This window comes from Cervus canadensis, chromosome 31 (assembly GCF_019320065.1).
Source record: "Cervus canadensis isolate Bull #8, Minnesota chromosome 31, ASM1932006v1, whole genome shotgun sequence".
Lineage (NCBI taxonomy): Eukaryota > Metazoa > Chordata > Mammalia > Artiodactyla > Cervidae > Cervus > Cervus canadensis.
This window is the reverse complement of record NC_057416.1, coordinates 13927036-13946887: the sequence shown is the minus strand read 5'-3', so window position 1 is coordinate 13946887 and position 19852 is coordinate 13927036. Positions and strand designations below refer to the sequence as shown.

The 19852-nt window shown below is 44.7% G+C and overlaps 1 protein-coding gene across 1 annotated transcript in view; it reads left to right on the top strand.

Moving 5' to 3' along the window:
• Positions 1-1973: 1973 nt before the first annotated feature.
• Positions 1974-19852, top strand: part of CENPU (centromere protein U) — a 44140-nt gene continuing 26261 nt past the window's right edge. The window contains exons 1-3 of the mRNA XM_043454243.1: positions 1974-2068; positions 5183-5231; positions 7973-8090. Of these exons, the coding sequence (XP_043310178.1) occupies positions 2037-2068; positions 5183-5231; positions 7973-8090 (199 nt within the window). The 5' untranslated portion in view covers positions 1974-2036. The remainder of the gene's footprint in view (positions 2069-5182; positions 5232-7972; positions 8091-19852) is intronic.

The window sequence follows — 19852 nt, the reverse complement described above, 5'->3', positions numbered from 1 at the left end:
ACAAAGATGATTTATTCTTCTGTGGCAATTGCCCAAACAATTCCTAAGTGGGGTGAACAGGTGTTTCACTGAAGAGGAATCAGGAAGGACCTGTAAACAAAGAAAAGAGACCAACTTAAGGGAAATGCAAATCAAGAACACAATAGGATACCATTTCAACTTGCTAGTCAAGGAAAAATGTTTAAATCCTGAAAATTCTAAATATTGACAAGTATGTGGAGTCAAGGGCACTTTTATATATTGCTGATGGGGGTGTAAATTACATAGTCAACAAAACAATGTGTAAAAATTGGCATTCTTATGTAAAGCTGAAAATGTCTTTATCCCATGAGGCAATAATAATACTACTGAATCTATCCTTGTCTCTTAGGTATGTGACTGCAAGACACTTAGGTTTGGAATAAGTGTCTTGCAGGAATGTTTAGTGTGGCATTGTCGGCAACAGCAAAAAGACTGAAAACAACTGATGTTTCCATACCCGGGAGAATGGATTAATAAAACGTGGTAAATTTACTTAATATATTCTAAAGATAATGAAAACGAATGAATGACAGCTGCCTGCATCAATGTGGATAAACCCCAAAATCACAGCTTTGAGTAAGAAAGAGCACTTCCAAAATACTTACTAAATATCATTTATATAAAGTTTAAGACATGCAATAATTAATACATCATTTAGGGATATATCAAGGTAGAAAAAAACATGGAAATGAGAAACACAAAATCAGAAGAGTGGTTATCCTTGGAAGGAATGACTGTTATTAATTTCCTAATCCACTGATGAGCACATGGGTGCTCTTTTTTTGTTGTTGTTAAAGCTTTTAAAAGTTTCAACCATTTTATTTCTTTCTTAATTTGTATTTATTTATTTTAGTATTTTGGCTGTACTGTGAGGCATGCTGGATGGTTCTTCAACCAGGGATGGAACCTGGACCTCTGCATTGAAAGTGCTGAGTTCTAACCAGTAAGACACCAAGGAACTCCCAGGTGGTCATTTTTATTTTTATATTATATGTGCTATATTCTTGTGTGTGCATGAAAAATAATTTTTTATGGTGGTTAAATGTACGTGACATAAAGCTTAGCATTTTAACCATTTTTAGCTGTACAATATAGTGGCACTATTTAAGTGATTCACACTGTTATGCAGCCATCCACTATTATCCATTTCCAGAACTTTTTCATCATCCCAAACTGTACTTTTGGCGTCACATCCAAGAAATCGTGGCCAGATCCAATATCATGAAGCCTTAACCCTGTGTTTTCTTCTACGAGTTTCAGCTCTTACAGTTAGGTCTTTAATCCATTTTAAGTTCATTTTTATTTATGGTATGATAAGAGTCCAACATCATTCTTTTGCAGGATTGTACGTTTTTAAAGAGAAAGCAGAGAATCAGAGCATATTAGAAGGGGTCCTTCCCCATTTACGAATGAAAACACGGGTAGAAATAAAATGATAAGCCAAGCCCACACATCTGATTCAGTACCAGCTGACCGAAAGCCTAACCCTATTTTCAGTGCACCAGATAACTGCGCAGGCGGCGAAGCACCCGGCGCGCGAACCCCGAGTTCGGATCCGCCCCTCGGCGGCGCGCTCGCTCTTAGGTAGCTTTCAAGCACTGGCTCCTCCCTTCCCCAACCCGGGGGCGGGCCCTGGCGGAAAACTTGCGCGGCGGACGGATAGGCAGGAAAACCAGGTAAGAATGTAGCGTCTCGGAGGGGCGGGGGCCGTCAGCAACTGGTTGTAAGACGTGGACTCCAGCTCTGTTCTCGCACATTCCAGGCTGCATTTTCTCTAGCGCTTTAGGATGGGGAGGAGCCCTGGCCCGCAGACTTCTAAGGCCTGGGGGCCGGGGCCGGGGGCCTGGAGGCGGGGCTAGGGTGGGCGGGGCCGGGGCCGGGCTGGGGATAGGGGCGGGGCCGGAGTCGAGGGGCGGGGCGCGGCGTGCCGGCATGCTCGTCCCGGATTGGCCGCCGGGGAGTAGCGCGAGGCTTGGCGGGAGTTTTTGCGTCGGCGGCAAGCGCGGCGGGCTGGAATGGATCGGCCGCGGCCCGCGCGGCTGTCGCAGTAAGTTCTGAGGGCCGTTGGAGAGCCGCCGGGGTCCCCCCTTTGTTTTCCTCTTCCTCTGGGCTTGGGCCTCTCGGAGCTGCTCGAGTTTCCTGGCTCTGCCTCTGGGCACCGTGTCCGAGCGACTGGCCCCCGGGGCCTTTCTGTAAAGTGGGAATAATAATGTCCCCACCGTGACAGGATTGCGGGGAGGTTGAAAGGCGTCCGCTTCCATCCGTGTCTGGCTGCGGGGAGAGGCGTCGGCTAGCGTACCCTTACTTTGTGCGGATAAACGTGCTCTAAAGTAGACGCCAGGTGTTCTGAAACAAACTGTCCCACGAATAGTAATTTAAGGAGTACCTACTACTTGCCAGATTTCACCTTCTAGCAAGAACACTAGCATTGACACTCGAACTGGAGTCAGTATTCTTATTTTCGAGACCCTGCTTGTTTTTGTAACACAAACCACAGACTCTAAAGCTGAACTACGTTGGCGGGGAGAGCCCAAGCTGCCGCTTGTTATTTTTAAAGGGGTGGACTCCAGCCAGGATGGTTCAAACTTTTTTTTTTATTAAGCTGAAAGGACATGCAGGTTAAAATACGTTGCCTGTCTGCTCTCTAAAACGTTATTTTTCTCGGGTTCATTGGAAAGTGTCTCTGGAGGTGTTTGAAGCACATCCAAGGCCCTGCCTGGGCCTGGCTTGGAGGGGCCTTGGCTGGTTCTCAAGGCCAGAGGAGCCCCACCTGGGCGGTGGGAGAGCTGCTGAAGAAGGTGCAGTTTGTAAGATGCAGCGTGAGGGTGCAGGAGAGCCAAACAGTGTAGGGGACACGCTGGAGCAGGACAAAGCAGGGTGGTGGGGTAAACAGACTAGGCTCCTGTGGCCAGCGGGTAGGACCAGACTCCCCTAGCAGAGAGGAGGATTGGGAAGGAATAAGATGCTTGAGACTCAGCTGACAAGTGGTGTTGGTGGTTTGGTCGCTAAGTCACATCCGACTCTTGGAACTCCATGGACTGTAGCCTGCTAGGCTCCTCTGTCCATGGGATTCTACAGACAAGAATCGTGGAGTGGGTTGACATTTCCTTCTCCAGGGGATCTTCCCAACCCAGGAATTGAACCCAGATCTCCTGCATTGCAGGCAGATTCTTGACCAAGTGATCTATGAGAGGTGAACTTCATCAGCTACTCCAGTAGGGGGTTTCTCTCTCCCTCTCCTGCCCCTCCACCTGCGGTACACACACATATAGCATTTTTGCCTTTGATTGAGACTCAGGAAATTTGTTCATCCCTCCCCCTGAAACGCACTAGTATGCCTACACCAAAATCTTTTCCATGTGTTATCACAGAGGTTTCTATCTTTTGGTAGCCTCACCTCCCTCCTAGCCTAAGGTGAGGAGAAAATGTGACCACATTGTTGAGCACAGACAAGGCAGGAAAGAGTGGGTTATACGACCTTATATGATCTGGCTTCTAGTCCTGTTACTTGGCTGTGTGACCACTGATGTCAGTTAACTTTTCTGAACCCCAGAATCATAGAGGCTGTAAAACGAATATCTGCTCCATCTTCTTTTTTGGGTCTGAGAATCAAATAAAGGATTGGTTTTTCAGATTGTGGTGTCTTGACCAGCATCAGCAGCCCTGGGAGCTTGTTAGCAATGCAGGTTCTCTCAGGGGCCATCCCAGGTTTATTGAATCAGCCACTCTGAAGGTGGAGCCAAGCGGTCTTAATAGCCTTCCAGGTGATTCTGATTCCTGATGTTTGGGAACCACTCTTGAGTTTTCCAACTTTATCTTTTCACTGTAATTCACAGTAATAATGTTTTACATCACAATGGGTACGCAAATGTGCACATATGATGCAACACAAGTTTTAAGAAATCTTAATTTTACATCCTCTTGTATTTCCTTTTAAAAAATGCTAGAACAAGAAAAAAAATTTTTAAGGAAAAAATAGCAAAACAAATTTTAAAAAATGCTAGGGGGAAAAAATGCTGGGGGAAACCTTAGAGGACATGACAGGGCAATTGATAACATTTGGATAGGGACTGTAAATTAGACAATTATGTCAGTGTTAAATTTCTTGCTTTGGAAATTGTGCTGTGACTGCACAGAATAATGCCCTCTTAGAAAAGACACACGTGTGTCCCCAGGTTACCATCCACAAACACACAAGAAGCCAGTGAGACAAAATGTGAACAGTTGGTGAAGTGGGGTAAAGGGTGTACAGAAGGTTCTCAGACTCTTCTCACAATTTTTCTCTGAAGTTTGAAGTTATATCACATAAAGAGGTAGGTAAAAAATTGCTCGTTCAGACACTAAATGGACTTTGCTCTCTGCTAACGGGTGTGTGCAGGGTGCATTTGAAAGGGGGGGGTCTGTGCAAGGTGGTGCCGGGTGCCCTGTTTCCTGGCACCACGCTGAAGCACACAGGGTACTCAGCGCACAGTCACCGGCAGGAGTATTTCCTGTGTCTCTTATTTTCACTTTTTGTTCAGGTCTCTGTTGTGACATCTGGTTTACTTAAGCTGATTAAAGATGCAACTTTATCCTTTCATCCTGATGCCCTCTGGAAGGATCCTGAAGGGGAGGGAGGAGGGCAGCTCTGGGTGTGGACTGATAGCAGATTTTATCACAGGCTTCCCTCCTTCCCAGCCACCTGCGGCTTTGGGCAAATATGCCTCTGGGTGGAGGGATTCACTTCCACCTGGAGGACTGTTAAGGAGCTAAATGAGAACACGTGTGTGAGAGAGCCAGGCACGGGATGCAGCGGGGTCCAGGTCTTAAGGAAGAGGCACCTCTCTAGCACATTTCTGCAGGACGCCAGCCTTGGCTGTTGATGCAACTTCAGGGACACGGGTGACTGCAGGCTTAGGAGTTCTCTGTGTCCTGAGGGCAGAGCTATGCTAATTATATGTGGGTAGTATGATTTGGCCTATACATTATTTATGTGTGTGAGATATGGGTTCTGCTTTCTAAGGGGATTTGCCATTAGCTGAATTTCATCCCCTGCACATTGTTAGTGCAACTAACAAGGAGAGTAACTTGGAAAGAAAATACTTGGACTGCGTTGCCAGTTCTAGTTCCCCAGTTATTTTTAAGTATTTCCTAACTCGTATGTGTGTTTGCTGTTTCCTAGTGCGAGATTTTCGAAGAACCATGCAGGAAGAACACATTCCGTGAAAGATGTAAGTTATCGTTTTATATTTTAATATAATGCTCGTAATTGAAAATGCAAAATAACATTGTGTGGGAGACTCAGTATTCCGTAGACTCAGTAAGCTCTGTTTTCCTGTAGTGGAAAAGTATATTCATTTTCCTCCTGTTCTTTCCAGTACAAGGGAGAAAGCATTAACATTTTGAATCTCTTTCTGGGCCTAGGTTGGTTTCATTTTCATTTTGATAATTGACATTATTTAAAAATTGTATAGTGTTCTGTATTTTGCTTTTTTCACTTGTAGCCATTTCTCCATGTTACACTTTTCCGCAATTATGATCTCATCATATTCCATGTAGTTTTACTCACATGGTATTTTTACTTTAGGGTGTGGCGAGTCTTAGAAATAAATGTGTGTGAAGGCAGGTGCATTTCTTTAATACTCCCAGCTCACTGCATATTATTTTCCAGTGACTTGTCAAGCTGGCCTTAGAGACTCACATGAAACACCTCAGGCAATGTGTCTGCTTGGGGTTCTCCCTGCTCTGTGCCCCACCCCTGGTTCTCTCTCTTGGAGGGTGTCTCCCGCTGCTCCCCTGGGCCCCTGGCTTTGGAGGGGGCCCTCTTCTCCCCTGGAAAGCCCTGGGATCCCTCTGCGCCCCCACCCCAGCCCGCTCGTTCTCTGGATGGCTTTCTCCAGCTTCCTGTCCTTTTCTCGGGAAGGCAGCTGCCATCCAGGGTTGGGGGCGCCTCTGCTCAAGGAGGCCAGAGGACCCGTCAGCCCCCCTTCAGCGCCCCTTCCAGCCCCACACACCCCTCGAGTGGTTTCTCACGGAGGGTCTGTGAGTGCGAGTCTATGTTTGTCTCTCAGTCTTATTCCGTCTCCTGTATTTCTTCTCCAGAATTTCCTCACATTTTCTTGTCTGTGAATGGCTCCTTTCACTTTGTCCAGAGCTACTGAATGTTTTTTCTAATTTTCTGTGTCTTGTGGTCTTTCATGAGGATGTGAGGGGCAGTCTTCATGGAGCTTATTAGTATATTGCCCTGTAAGTCCAGTCTCTTTCCTTCACTCAGGACTTTTTACCCCTGTATATCCTCAAAACTGAGGAAGACTCTCTTAATCTCTCCTTGCTGTTCTTTGGAACTCTGCATTCAGATGGGTATATCTTTCCTTTTCTCCTTTGCCTTTAACTTCTCTTCTCTTCTCACTATTTGTAAGGCCTCCTCAGACAACCATTTTGCCTTTTTGCCTTTCTTTTTCCTGGGGATGCTCTTGATCACCGACTCCTGTACAGTGTCTCAAACCTCCATCCATAGTCCTTCAGGCACTCTTATCAGATCTAATTCCCTTGAATCTATTTGCCACTTCCATTGTATAATCATAAGGGATTTGATTTAGGTCATACCTGAATGTCTAGTGGTTTTCCCCACTTTCTTCAATTTAAGTCTGAATTTTGGGACAAGGAGTTCAATCAATCTGATTTCACTATCTGGTGATGTCCATGTGTAGAGTCATTTCTTGTGTTGTTGGAAGAGGGTGTTTGCTATGACCAGTGCGGGCAAAACTCTGTTAGCCTTTGCCCTGCTTCATTCTGTACTCCAAGGCAAAACTTGCCTGTTACTCGAGGTATCTCTTGACTTCCTACTTTTGCATTCCAGTCCCCTGTGATGAAAAGGACATTTTTTTTTTAGTGTTAGTTCTAGAAGGCCTTGTAGGTCTTCATAGAAGCATTCAACTTCATTTTCAGCATTACTGTTCGGGGCATAGGCTTGGATTACTATGATAGTGAATGGTTTGCCTTGGAAATGAACAGAGATCATTCTGTCGTTTTTAAGACTGCACCCAAGTACTGCATTTCAGACTCTTGTTGACTATGATGTTGTTGACTTTTGTTGACTACTCCATTTCTTCTAAGGGATTCTTGCCCACAGTAGTAGATATAATGGTCATCTGAATTAAATTCACCCATTCCAGTCCATTTTAGTTCACTGATTCCTAAAATGTGGTTGTTCACTCTTGCTATCTCCTGTTTGACCACTTCCACTTTACCTTGGTTCACGGACCTTGGTTTGGGAGCTTTGGGGTAAGTGGCTGTTTCTGGAGAGCAACCCCTTGGTGGTTTAGGAGTGGCTGGCTGTGACCCGTGGCCCTGTGAGCTAAAGATGGTTTTTATATTTTTAAATGAGTGAAGTAAAATCAAAGAAGACTATCTCATGGCATGTGAAAGCATGGAGCTCAGGTTTCAGGCTCCATGAGGCTGTATTGCAGCACATTTGTGCTGCTCTTTCTGCACCGACCTGTCTGCTTCCACACCGCGATGGCTGAGCTGAGCGGCCGCAGAGCCTCACGGTCCGCGGTCTTGGGTACAAGGGACCCTCGAACAACACAGGTTTGAGCTGGGAGGGATGACTCTACCCGGATTGTTCTCAGTAGTAGGTTCTACACTATCCACAGTTGGTTGAAACCCCCGCAAGTGGAACCTCGGATGAGACCAGCTGCTAGGGTCGTACGGGGATTTTCCACTGTGCGGAGGCTGGGCGCCCCAACCCCTGCGTTGTTCAGTGGTCAACTGTGTTTACCCCCTGGTCCTTTCTAGAAAAGTTCCCCCACCCCGCCTTAGATCACCAGAAGAGCCTCTGCCCCCAAGGGAGTGCGAAGGCTCGCTCCTTGGGCACCGGCGGGAGCAGCAGTGTCCTTGCCACGTAGGTCGGCTTTGTGATGTTCTTGCTCGGTATGGCTGGTTCGGTGACTTGAACTTTGTTCACTTTCAGAAAGCTGGCCAGACGCACAAGCCTCTGGATGTATTTGAGTTTCCTGATGATTCTCGGTTCTCAAGCCTCAGCAGGCTGGGCGAAAATGAGAAAGATGAAGAATCCTATGAAAGCTTTGGTTAGTATTTTCAATCTATATTCTGAAAACTTTAAAGTACTTCGAGCAATAGCATTTAGGCTAGTTACTGATAAAAATGTAGAAATGCCTTTATATATAAAAGCAAGGTGGTCTACAGTGTTCTGGGGAGTATTTGATAATTTGAGTTAATTTTTCTCACTTCTAGGTACCCTGAAGCTAAGAAAAAGTGGGGCTCTGCTGGTAGCACTGGTCAGCGAGCCGGCCAGGTTAGGGTTCCTGTTACAGGGCTTTGTAACAAGAGGGATGTAGACTAATACTTCTCACTTCTTACCTCCAGTAGTCACATGGAAAGGGGCTTTACCTTAGGGAGGACCAGAGGGATATTTTTCTTCTCTTAGACACCAGAAGGCAGAGGATGCTGTGGGAGAGCTTCGCCTATGGGCCCAGGAGTGTTTGGGAGACAGGGCTGCCACCTGGCGGACCAGGGAGGGGGGTGTGACCTGTCCAGATGGGCCTGCTCTCTGTTGTCACTGGCCGCTCTAGAGGCCAGAAATGGTATAGAAAGTGCTAGTTCCACATCTAGAACAGCAGTGATCAGATATTTTTTGTAGGAGTAAGTTTCAAGGGAATTTTGACAACATAAACCTTCTCACATACTTTTTATTTGGTATCTAGTATTTTGAGTCTAATTTTTGTTAATAAAAGAAAATACTGTACTTTTGGCATGATGAAAAGTAATCATTATCAGAACATGTTATAATGACCTGATAAAATGTTCTAATTTCTTAGCTAAAAGAAATCTAAATGTAAAAGATCTGAATCTAAAATCATAATTTTAAAAATTGAGATATAATTCACATGCCATACAATTCACCGTTTTAAAGTGTATGGTTCAGTTCAGTTTTAGTGTAGTCACAAGATGGTACAACCATCACTGTTTTCTATTCCAAGATGTTTTAATCATCCCAGAAAGAAACTCCACTCCCATTAGTAATTTCTCTGGAGCCCTTTGGCAACCATGAACCTATTTCTTGTCTCCATGAGTCTGTCTGTTCTGAATATTTAAATAGATTCATACACAATGTATGTGGTCATCTGTGACTGGCTTCTTTCATTTAGGGTAGTATTTTCAAGGTTCATCTACATGGTAGTAAGTATCAGTTCTTCATTCCTAAAAATTCTTACAGTTCAATAGTCCATTGTTTGGATAGGCCTCATTTTCTTTTTTTCAAAATCTATTTTTAATTAAAAATTGTCTTACACAATTTTAAGGCTTACTTTCCATTTACAGTTACTACGAAATCTTGGCTGTATTCTCGGTGTTGTATAGTACACCTGAGCCTGGTCCACCCAGATTTGCACCTCTCATCCCCCTCCTCTTTACCACCCCGCTCCTCTCCCCACTGGCAAGCCACTGGTTTTTCCTCTGTATCTGGGAGTCTGCTTCTTTGATGTTACATTCACTAGTTTGTTGTGTTTTTGCGTTTCGCATATAAGTGATGTCATACAGTATCTGTCTTTCTCTGTCTGACTGACTGCTCTTAGCATACTGCCCAGGAAGTTCCTAGAAAACACTCACCTAGGTATCACCACCCAGATTCAGAAGCAGAATGTTGCCACTGTGATGGAAGCCTCTTGTGTGTCCTGGTAGTCATTGCTGTTCCCTCCTTCTGGATGTAAAGTGATCCCTGTCATCTTTCTAACATTTTGTTTTAGTTTTGCCTGCTTTTGAGCTTTATGTAAATGCTCTCACACATTATGTATTCTCTCTTATCATACGTTATGTGTTCTTTTCTGGCTCTCTTGCTCACTTATTTCCTTTTGTGAAATCATCTAAACAGCTATGAAAAGTAAAAGTGAAAGTCGCTCAGTTCTGTCCGACTCTTTGCAACCCCATGGGCTATACAGTCCATGGAATTCTCCAGGCCAGAATACTGGAGTGGGTAGCCTTTCCCTTCTCCAGGGGATCTTCCCAACCCAGGGATCAAACCCAGGTCTCCCACACTGCAGGCAGATTCTTTACCAGCTGAGCTACAAGGGAAGCCCAAGAATACTGGAGTGGGTAGCCTATCCCTTCTCCAGCAGATCTTCCTGACCCAGGAATCGAACCAGGGTCTCCTGCATTGCAGGCGGATTCTTTGCCAACTACCTACCGGGAAAGCCCCTAAACAGCTATAGGTAGTGGTTGTTGTTCATTTTCATTGGTGTGAGTTGCTATATTGTATGATGATACCACATATTAGTCATGCTAACTAATCTTGAAAGAATAATTGTGTTTTTTTGGTTATTTGGAACAATACTGAGATGATCATTCCTGTATGTTTCTTTATTTTTTTTAATTTATTTTTAATTGGAGGATAATTGCTTTACAATGTTGTGTTAGTTTCTGCTGTAATATATGATGTTTGTTTTTCTGACTTACTTCACAGGGTCTAGGTTCATCCACCTCACTTTTAACTGACTCAAATTTGTTCCTTTTGATGATTGAATAATACTCTGTTGTATATATGTACTACACCTTCTTTATCCACTCATCTGTTGATGGATATTTAGGTTTCTTTCGTGTCCTGTCTATTGTAAATAGTGCTGCAGTGAACATTGGTGTACATGTGTCCTTTTGAATTGGGGTTTTCTCGGGGTATATGCCCAGAAGTAGGATTACTGGGTCATATGGTAGTTTTTTCCTAGTTTTTTAAGGAATGTCCATACCATTCTCCTTAGTGCCTGTATTAATTTACATTCCCACCAGCAGTGTAGGATTGTTTCCTTTTCTCCACATCTTATCCAGCATATATTCTTTGCAGATTTTTTGATGATGGACATTCTGACCAACGTGAAGTGATGTTGTTCAGTCACTCAGTCCTGTCTGACTCTTTGCGACCCCATGGACTGCAGCACGCCAGGCTACCCTGTCCTTCACCATCTCCCAGAGCGTGCTCAGACTCATGTCCATTGGGTCGGTGGTGCCATCCAACCATCTTGTCCTCTGTTCGCCCCTTCTCCTCCTGCCCTCAATCTTTCCCAGCATCAGGGTCTTTTCCAATGAGTCAGCTCTTCACATCAGGTGGCCAAAGTATTAGAGCTTCTTTAGCTTCCTTCCAATGAATATTCTGGGTTGATTTCCTTTAGGATTGACTGGCTTGATCTCCTTGCTGTCCAAGGGACTCTCAAGACTCTTCTCCAACAGCATAGTTCAAAAGCATCAATTATCCAGTGCTCAGCCTTCTTTATGGTCCAACTCTCACATCCATACATAATTTCTGGAAAAACCATAACTTTGTGGAACTTTATCAGTAAAATGATTTCTCTGCTTTTTAATATACTTTGTAGGTTGGTCATAGCCTTTCTTCCAAGGAGCAAGCGTCTTTTAATTTCATGGCTGCAGTCACCATCTGCAGTGACTTTGGAGCCCAAGAAAAGAAAGTCTGTCCCTGTTTTCATTGTTTCCCCATCTATTTGCCATGAAGTGATGGGACCAGATGCCATGATCTTAGTTTTCAAATGCTGAGTTTTAAGCCAGCTTTTTCACTCTCCTCTTTCACCTTCATCAAGTGGCTCTTTAGTTCCTCTTTGCTTTCTGCCATTAGGGTAGTGTCATCTGCATATCTGAGATTATTGATATTTCTCCCAGCAATCTTGATTTCAGCTTGAGCTTCATCCAGCCTGTCACTTTGCATGATGTGCTCTGCATGGAAGTTAAATAAGCAGGGTGATTATATACAGCCTTGACGGACTCCTTTCCCAATTTTGGATCAGTTCATTGTTCCATGTCCGGTTCTGACTGTTGCTTCTTGATCTGTGTACAGGTTTCCCAGGAAACAGATAAGGTAGTCTGGTATTCCCATCTCTTTAAGATTTTTTCCACAGTTTGTTGTGATCCACACTTTCAAAAGCATTAGCATAGTCTATGAAGCAGAAGTAGATGTTTTTCTGGAATTCCCTTGCTTTTTCTGTGATCCAACAAACATTGGCAATTTGGTCTCTGGTTCTTCTGCCTTTTCTAAATCCAGCTTGTATATATGGAAGTTCTCTGTTCATGTGTTGTTGAAGCTTAGCTTGAAGGATGTTGAGCATGACCTTGCTAGTGTGTGAGATGAGTGCAGTTGTGCTGCGGTTTGAACATTCTTTGGCATTGCCCTTCTTTGGGCTCAGATTATGTACTCCTTATTGCCAAATTCAAACTTAAAGTAAGGAAAACCACTAGGCCATTCAGGGATGACCTAAATCAAATCCCTTATGATTATACAGTGGAAGTGGCAAATAGAGTCAAGGGATTAGATCTGATAGACAGAGTGCCTGAAGAACTGTGGACAAAGGTTCACAACACTGTACAGGAGGCAGCGACCAAAACCTCCCCAAGAAAAAGAAACACAGCAAGGCAAATGGTTGTCTGAGAAGTCTTTACAAATAGCTGAGAAAAGAGAAGCAAAAGGCAAAGGATAAAAGGAAAGATATACCCATCTGAATGCAGAGTTCCAAAGAATAGCAGGGAGATATAAGAAAGCCGTCTTAAGTGAGCAATGCAAAGAAATAGAGGAAAACAATAGAATGGGTAAGACTAATGATCTCTTCAGGTAAATTGGAGACACCAGGGGAACATTTCTTGGAAAGATGGGCACGATAAAGGACAGAAATGGTATGGACCTACCAGAAGCAGAAGATACTAAGAATAGGTGGCAAGAATACACAGAGGAACTGTACAGAAAAGGTCTTAATGACTTGGAAACCACAATGGTGTGATCACTCATCTAGAGCCAGACATCCTGGAGTGTGAAGTCAAGTGGGCCTTAGGAAGCATTACTATGAACAAAGCTAGTAGAGGTGATGGAATTCCAGCTGAGCTATTTCAAATCCTAAAAGATGATGCTGTGAAAGTGCTGCACTCAATATGCCAGCAATTTTGGAAAACTCAGCAGTGGCCACAATACTGGAAAGGTTCAGGTTTCATTCCAGTCCCAAAGAAGGAAATGCCAAAGAATGCTCAAACTATCCCACAATTGCGCTCAACTGTACCCTTTGCTCCCCCTTGGTCTTGTTCCCAGGTCTCTGGAAATTGAGTATCTGGGTATAATGGTAGAAGGGGTAAGGGGTGGGAACGATGCCATTTCTGTTATGGGCATCAGAGCTGCTTTCTTTGCATCCCAATCTGCCCAGTTGTTTCCTTGGATAATTTGAGAAATTCCCTTTTGATGCTTGTGGCAGTGAATGACTGCTATGTATTTTGGTTTTTGAGCTGCTTCTATGAAATGCAAAATCTCAGCCTCATACTTTACAGAGGAATTTCTTGTACTTAAAAGTTCTCTTTTTTTTCCGATAGCTCCACTAGCATGTAAAGCATGGAAGGCATATTTTGAGTCTGTGTATGTATTTATAATTTATCTTTTCTCTAGGGTTAAGGCTCAGGTTAGAGCTGTCAGTTCAGTCTTCTGGGCTGAAGTGTAGGCCGGGAAAGGTTTTGCTTCTCGGACACTCTGAGCACTCACGATAGTATCCCCTGCCCTCCTGACTCCATCCTTAATAAAGCTACTGCTGACAGTAAACCATTCGTCCTCGGTTTTCTGTAGCTTAGTCTCTTAGATTAGATTTACGGGCATAAACCTGGTCAAGGGTTCTGAGGCAAGATTCTGTTGGCTGTGGGCTCTCACCAGGCTTAAGCATAGCCAAGTTGAGGGTATGTAAAGTTTTGTAGGTTAGTTCTCATGATTCAAGGATCACTGCGTGGTATTAGTAGGACGGCCTCCAGTTAGCCAGTAGTGACCTATAATCTCCAGAATTCCTTGTACTTGATGACGGGACTGGACTTCTGCTGCTGTCCAAAAGTAAGCTTGTTAGTTTCTTCCAGTTATAAAGTGGTGGCAGCTACTGCGTGGAGACAACCAGGCCAACCTTGGGCCGTGAAATCTAGTTATTTGGAAAAATGCCCAACAGGCTCAGAATCTTCTCCGGCTTCTGTATAAGAACCACAGAGCCTTGCCTTGCTTTTCAGCCACACACAGGATGAATGGCATTTTCAGATCGGGGTGACTGAGAGCAGGCGCTCTGATAAAGGTCTGGTTGATAATCATGTGAAGCCTTTTCCTGTTCCTCATTCTAAAGTAACGGTTCTATATCTGAGCATTAGTGACTTGATACAGAGGCTTAGCCATTGGCCCAAATTTTGGAATCCAAACTCTACAAAATCCTACCATGTGGAAAAAGGTAGAGATGTCTTTTTTTTTTTAGTTTATTTTTAATTGAAGGATAATTGCTTTACAGAATTGTGTTGGTTTCTGCCAAACATCATCAATCAGCCATAAGTACACATGTATCCCCTCCCTCTTGAACCTCCTTCCCATCTCCCTCCCCATCCCACCCCTCTAGGTTGGTACAGAGCCCCTGTGTGAGTTCCCTGAGTCATGTAGCAAATTCCCGTTGGCTATTTTACAAATGGTAATGTAAGTTTCCATGTTGCTCTCTCCATATATCTCACCCTCTCCTTCCCCCCCTCCACCCCACGTCCATAAGTCTGTTCTCTATGTCTGTTTCTCCATTGCTACCCTGCAAATAATTTCATCAGTATCATCTTTCTAGATTCCATATATACATGTTAGTGTAGAGTATTTGTTTTTCTCTTTCTGACTTACTTCACTTTGTATAATAGGCTTTAGGTTCATCTACCTCATTAGAACTGACTCAAATGTGTTCCTTTTTATGGCTGAGTAATATTCCATTGTGAAATATTACTTTCCAAATTTCCCCTTTCCATTGTGAAAGGAAAGTGAAAAGGCTGGCTTAAAACTCAACATTCAAAAAACTCAGATCATGGCATCCAGTCCCATCACATCATGGCAAATAGATGGGGAAACAATGGAAACAGTGACAGACTTTATTTTCTGGGGCTCCAGAATCACTGCAGATGGTGAGTGCAGCCATGAAATTAAAAGACGCTTGTTCCTTGGAATAAAAGCTATGACAAACCTAGACAGCAGAGACATTAAAAAGCAGAGACATTAAAAAGCAGAGACATTACTTTTCCGACAAAAGTCTGTCTAGTCAAAGCTATGGTTTTTCCAGTAGTCATGTATGGATGTGAGAGTTCGACTATACAGAAAGCTGAGCGCCGAAGAATTGATGCTTTTGAACTGTGGTGTTGGAGAAGACTCTTGAGAGTCCCTTGGACTGCAAGGAGATCCAACCAGTCCATCCTAAAGGAAATCAGTCCCGAATATTCATTGGAAGGACTGATGCTGAAGCTGAAACTCCAATACTTTGGCCACTGGATGCGAAGAGCTGACTCATTTGAAAAGACCCTGATGCCAGGAGGGGTTGGGGGCGGGAGGAGAAGGGGACGGCAGAGGATGAGATGGTTGGATGGCTTCACCGACTCAATGGACATGAGTTTGAGCAAGCTCTGGGAGTTGGTGAAGGACAGGGAAGCCTGGTGTGCTGCAGTCCATGGAGTTGCAGAGTCGGACACGAATGAGCGACAGAACTGAATATTCCGTTGTGTATACTGCTGCAGCTGCTGGTTAGTCTCTTCAGTCATGTCCAACTCTATGGACTGCAACCTGCCAGGCTCCTCTGTCCATGGGATTCTCTAGGCAAGAACGCTAGAGTGGGTTGCCATGCCCTCCTCCAGGGGATCTTCTGACTAAGGAATCAAACCTGCGTCTCCTGCATTGTAGGCTGGTTCTTTACTGCTGAGCCAGCAGCTATAGCTTTTTATCCGTTCATCTGTCAATGGACATCTAGGTTGCTTCCATGTTCTAGCTATTGTAAATAGTGCTGCAGTGAACATTGGGGTGCATGTGTCTTTTTCAGCTTTGGTTTCCTCAGGTAACAGAGATGTTTGTTTGTTTTGGAGTTACTGTCATTGTTTAGTTGCTAAGTCGTATTCAGCTCTTTTGAGACCTGGTAGGCTGCAGCTCGCCAGGCTCCTCTGCCCTTGAAAGTTCCCAGGCAAAAATTTCAGAGTGGGTTACCATTTCCCTCTCCATGGGATCTTCCTGACTAATCAATTAAACTCATGTCTGCTGCATTGCAGGCAGATCTTTGCAGTGCTTAGGTCCAAATATAGCTTGTTTTCTGTATGGAGATAATTGTCTATTCCTGGGGTTTATAGTGTATACCAGATATTTAATTCATTGCTCGGAGATTTGTTGTACTTTTGAGAGGCTCTGTAGCCTCAAGGAAATTAAGGACTTAAGTGGTGTTTTGATCTGAGACCACCATGGTGAGGTACATATTAATATGTCATGTACATACTATAAAATAGCCCATTCTTTTAGGTGTGTCTCCCATAGTTGTTTTCTTAGGGCCTGGGAGACCAAGTGTGGGCTGTCCTGAAACCCCTGAGACAATACTGTCCAAGTGTATTGTTGCATTTGGCCTGAGTGGAAGTCAAACAATTGTGAGGGGGGATAGGCTTGGATACAAGAAAAGCAATCTTGAGGTTGAGCACAGTAAACCATTTAGCATCCTCAGGGGTTGGGCTAATGTTTTATAAGTATTGGCCACAAGAGGGTAAATAGGGGCCACAGTGCCATCTCCTGCTCTGAGGTCTTGTATCACTCTACTTTCCCCAGTTGGTTTAATAACTGGAAAATAGGAGTATTGCATGGAGACTGGCATGGCGCCGAGAGGCCATGTTGTAAGGGTTTAGGGATGAGGAGTTGTAAGCCCTTCTTTGTTTCCAGCTTCATGGGATATTGTCTCTTGTTAGGGTAAGTGGCTTCTGGCCTAAAGCTGATTCTTTCAGGTTGGGCATTGATGGCCCTCCTGGGTACGCATTGTTTCCAAAATGTGGGTTCACTCCTTGTAGAATATGGCTGGGAATAGGACCTCGCTCTTTTCATTGGTCTTCTGTAGTCAGAGTCAAAATACGGGGCTGTTCGAGGTATCCTAATTGTTTACTGGTCCTAGGGGAGCCCAGAAGGTCCCCTCTCTATTAGTACACCGAGGGACAACCAGAAAGGCAGGTGACATCAGACACTTCAGATTGACACGGGAGAAGCCCAGTGAAATAACGGATGAGAGACTTTCCATCGACAGCAGTCACTGTGCAGCTTTTGGAGAAAAGAGGCCCTGCTTGAAAAATCAGGAAGAAGTAAGTGGCTCAGGTATCAATTAAAAAATCCATCTTATTACCTGTCACGTCAGGAACTACCCAAAGCCCCCTCGATGGAGATAGACCTCTCAGAGGGAGCCTCCAGGATCCCCGTCAGTTTAGCTTGAGCCCTGGCCTGTCTTTCTCATGTTGGGCTCTCTTCTGCTCATTATTAAATACCCAAGGCCACCTCTAGGAGTTGGGTCATCAGGGTTTGTTGCCTAATTGTGCCTTCTGGAGTTTCTGCGGAGTATCAAGGACAGACTGACTGATCAGATGTTGTCATAGCTGGGATTTGCCCTGGGATTGGAGGGTTCAGTGCTAGTGAGTTTTCCAAAAGCCTCCACTAGTGGCCCCTGAAAGAAGGCTGGGTTTTCTTATTCTTCTTGGGTCACTCCTTGAACCCTTTCATAGTTAATTGCATTTTTGATAGGTTTTTTTCATCCCTTCAAATAACACAATGGATCACGTGTTTCATGGCTTCTGTCCCATCCCTGGATTCACAATACCAGTGGGGCTCCTGACTTTGGACTGTGTCTCCATCCATCACAAAATGTTTGGGTTGGTCAGGCTGGTACTATGCCACTGGACTGCTGCCCACATTCTCTGCTTTTCCTCAGGTCCAAAGCAAGTATTATAGTAGAACTATTTGGACATCCTCCCAGTCAAAGGCCAGAGTTAGGGCCTGAAACCCTGCAACAAACTTACCATTGTTTTCAGTATACCGGCCCCGTCTTTGTTTGCATTGGACAAAATCAGTTCAAGAGAAAGGCACGTGTACCCTGACTGTTCCTTCACTGTTTGTCACTTCCCTTCAAGGGCATATTTTCTCTGATCCTGGTTGATAGGAAGTTCCACTATGAGTTTACCCTGGGGGCAGTCAGTCTCCCTTCAGGGGTGATGAAGGGTGTATGGGACATAGGAATGTGGAGTTTGGGATTGGTCATAGGGATCTGGGAAACTCGGTGGCTCTGGGGAAGCAGAGGAGCCTTTGTTTCACCTCTGAGAATTGGAGAAGGTTAAAGGGGATCATCTAAAATGTTGGGAATGCTTTCTGATTCCCCTGGCTTTTGATTACAGGAGCCCAGTAGAACAGGGTTTTGGTAAAGAACCATGAAGGCTTGAACATAGGGAATCTCAGTCTATTTTCCCATCTTGTGACAGTAAAGATCCAGTTGCAAGATGTTATTGTAATTTAGAGACTGATTTTCAGGGCATTTTTCTCCATCTACCTAACGTACATAAAGGCATGGCAGTGTTACAGTAAAGTTTAAGTTTTTTCTTTTCAGTCCTTCTATTTTTTAAAATTCACAGTTTGGTATCTTACTGGTGGCTCAGACAGTAAAGAATCTGCCCACAATGCAGGAGACTCAAGTTCGATCCCTGGGTTGGGAAGATCCCCTGGAGAAGGGAATGGCAACCCACTCCAGTATGCTTGCCGGGAGAATCCCATGGACAGAGGAGCCTGGTGGGCTACAGTCCATGGTATTTTGTAGAGTTGGATATGACTGAGCTACTAACACTACTGCTACTACTAAGTATACATTCCAGATGTGTTTCTTGTGGCTTAGAAGAGGATCCTGCCATACTGAGTAACCTGCAACCAAGAGCGCTTCTAGAATTGAAGTCCAGAGTCCTGGAGACAGTCCTGGAGACAGTCCTTGGGAGGTTTTTGTCGGAGGGGAGTTGGGTCGTCCTCTGAATTCCTTTCTTATCTGATGGGATTTTGAGAGTCTCTGCTCCCTTTAATTCATAACCTGACATCTCAGGTCAGCCCAATCTCTCCAGTGAGGGGCACCCAATAGGGGACATTTGAAGCAGTGCCAGTGTGTTGGCAGGACTCCACTTGTTGGCCATGAAGCTCATGTCCTATAAAGTTTTCCCTGTGTTGGGGTGTATTCCTTGATGGGGAGCACCTATAAAACCTAGGATATGGGCTGCGTGCAAGTGGCCAGCCCAGTAGTTGGTCTCTCCCTGTGTGAGTGCTGCCAAGTGGAGCAGTGAAGGAAGTCCTGGAGGTGCAAAGTGAACTCCTGGGGGATGTGCAGGGCCTCTCCGATGGGAGACTGAAGTTGGGTACAGTACAAAAGGCCATGGGTGTTAGACAAGGAGGGCCTGGAGGTGGGAGTATTCCCTCAGGGGATTGTTTGGACATGGGGTAAGGTGAGAGACTAGACAGCAGAAGAACCCAAACCCTTTCCTCTGTCTGATGGCTTCGATAAAATCGGGGAGAGGGTAATGATTGTATCTGACACAGGCAGCAGCGAGTTTGGACAATGTTTCCCACATAATTTAACATACCAAATGAACCCAGTTAGTTTAGGATCTTTCTTTGGGGTGCTCCAGGGACCCTTTGAAGCACCCCCAAAGTATCTTGAGGTCAAAAGACCTTTAGTTCAAATTTGATATTTGGGGAGTCTCAAAAATCTCGAAAAGTTTTTTTTTTTAATGTATTTATTTTTATTTTTGGCGGTGCTGGGTCTTTGTTGCTGCGGCAGGCTTTCTCTGCTTGCAGCGGGCAGGGGCTCCTCTCTCACTGCCGTGTGCAGGCTTCTCATTGTGGTGCCTTGCCTTGTTTCAGCGCACGGGCTCTGAGAGCGTGGCTCAGTAGTTGTGGCTCCTGGGCTCTGGAGCGCAGGCTCAGTACTGTGGCACATGGGCTAGTTGCTCCATGGCAGGTGGGATCCTCCCAAACCCGGGGTCAGGGGTGGAACTG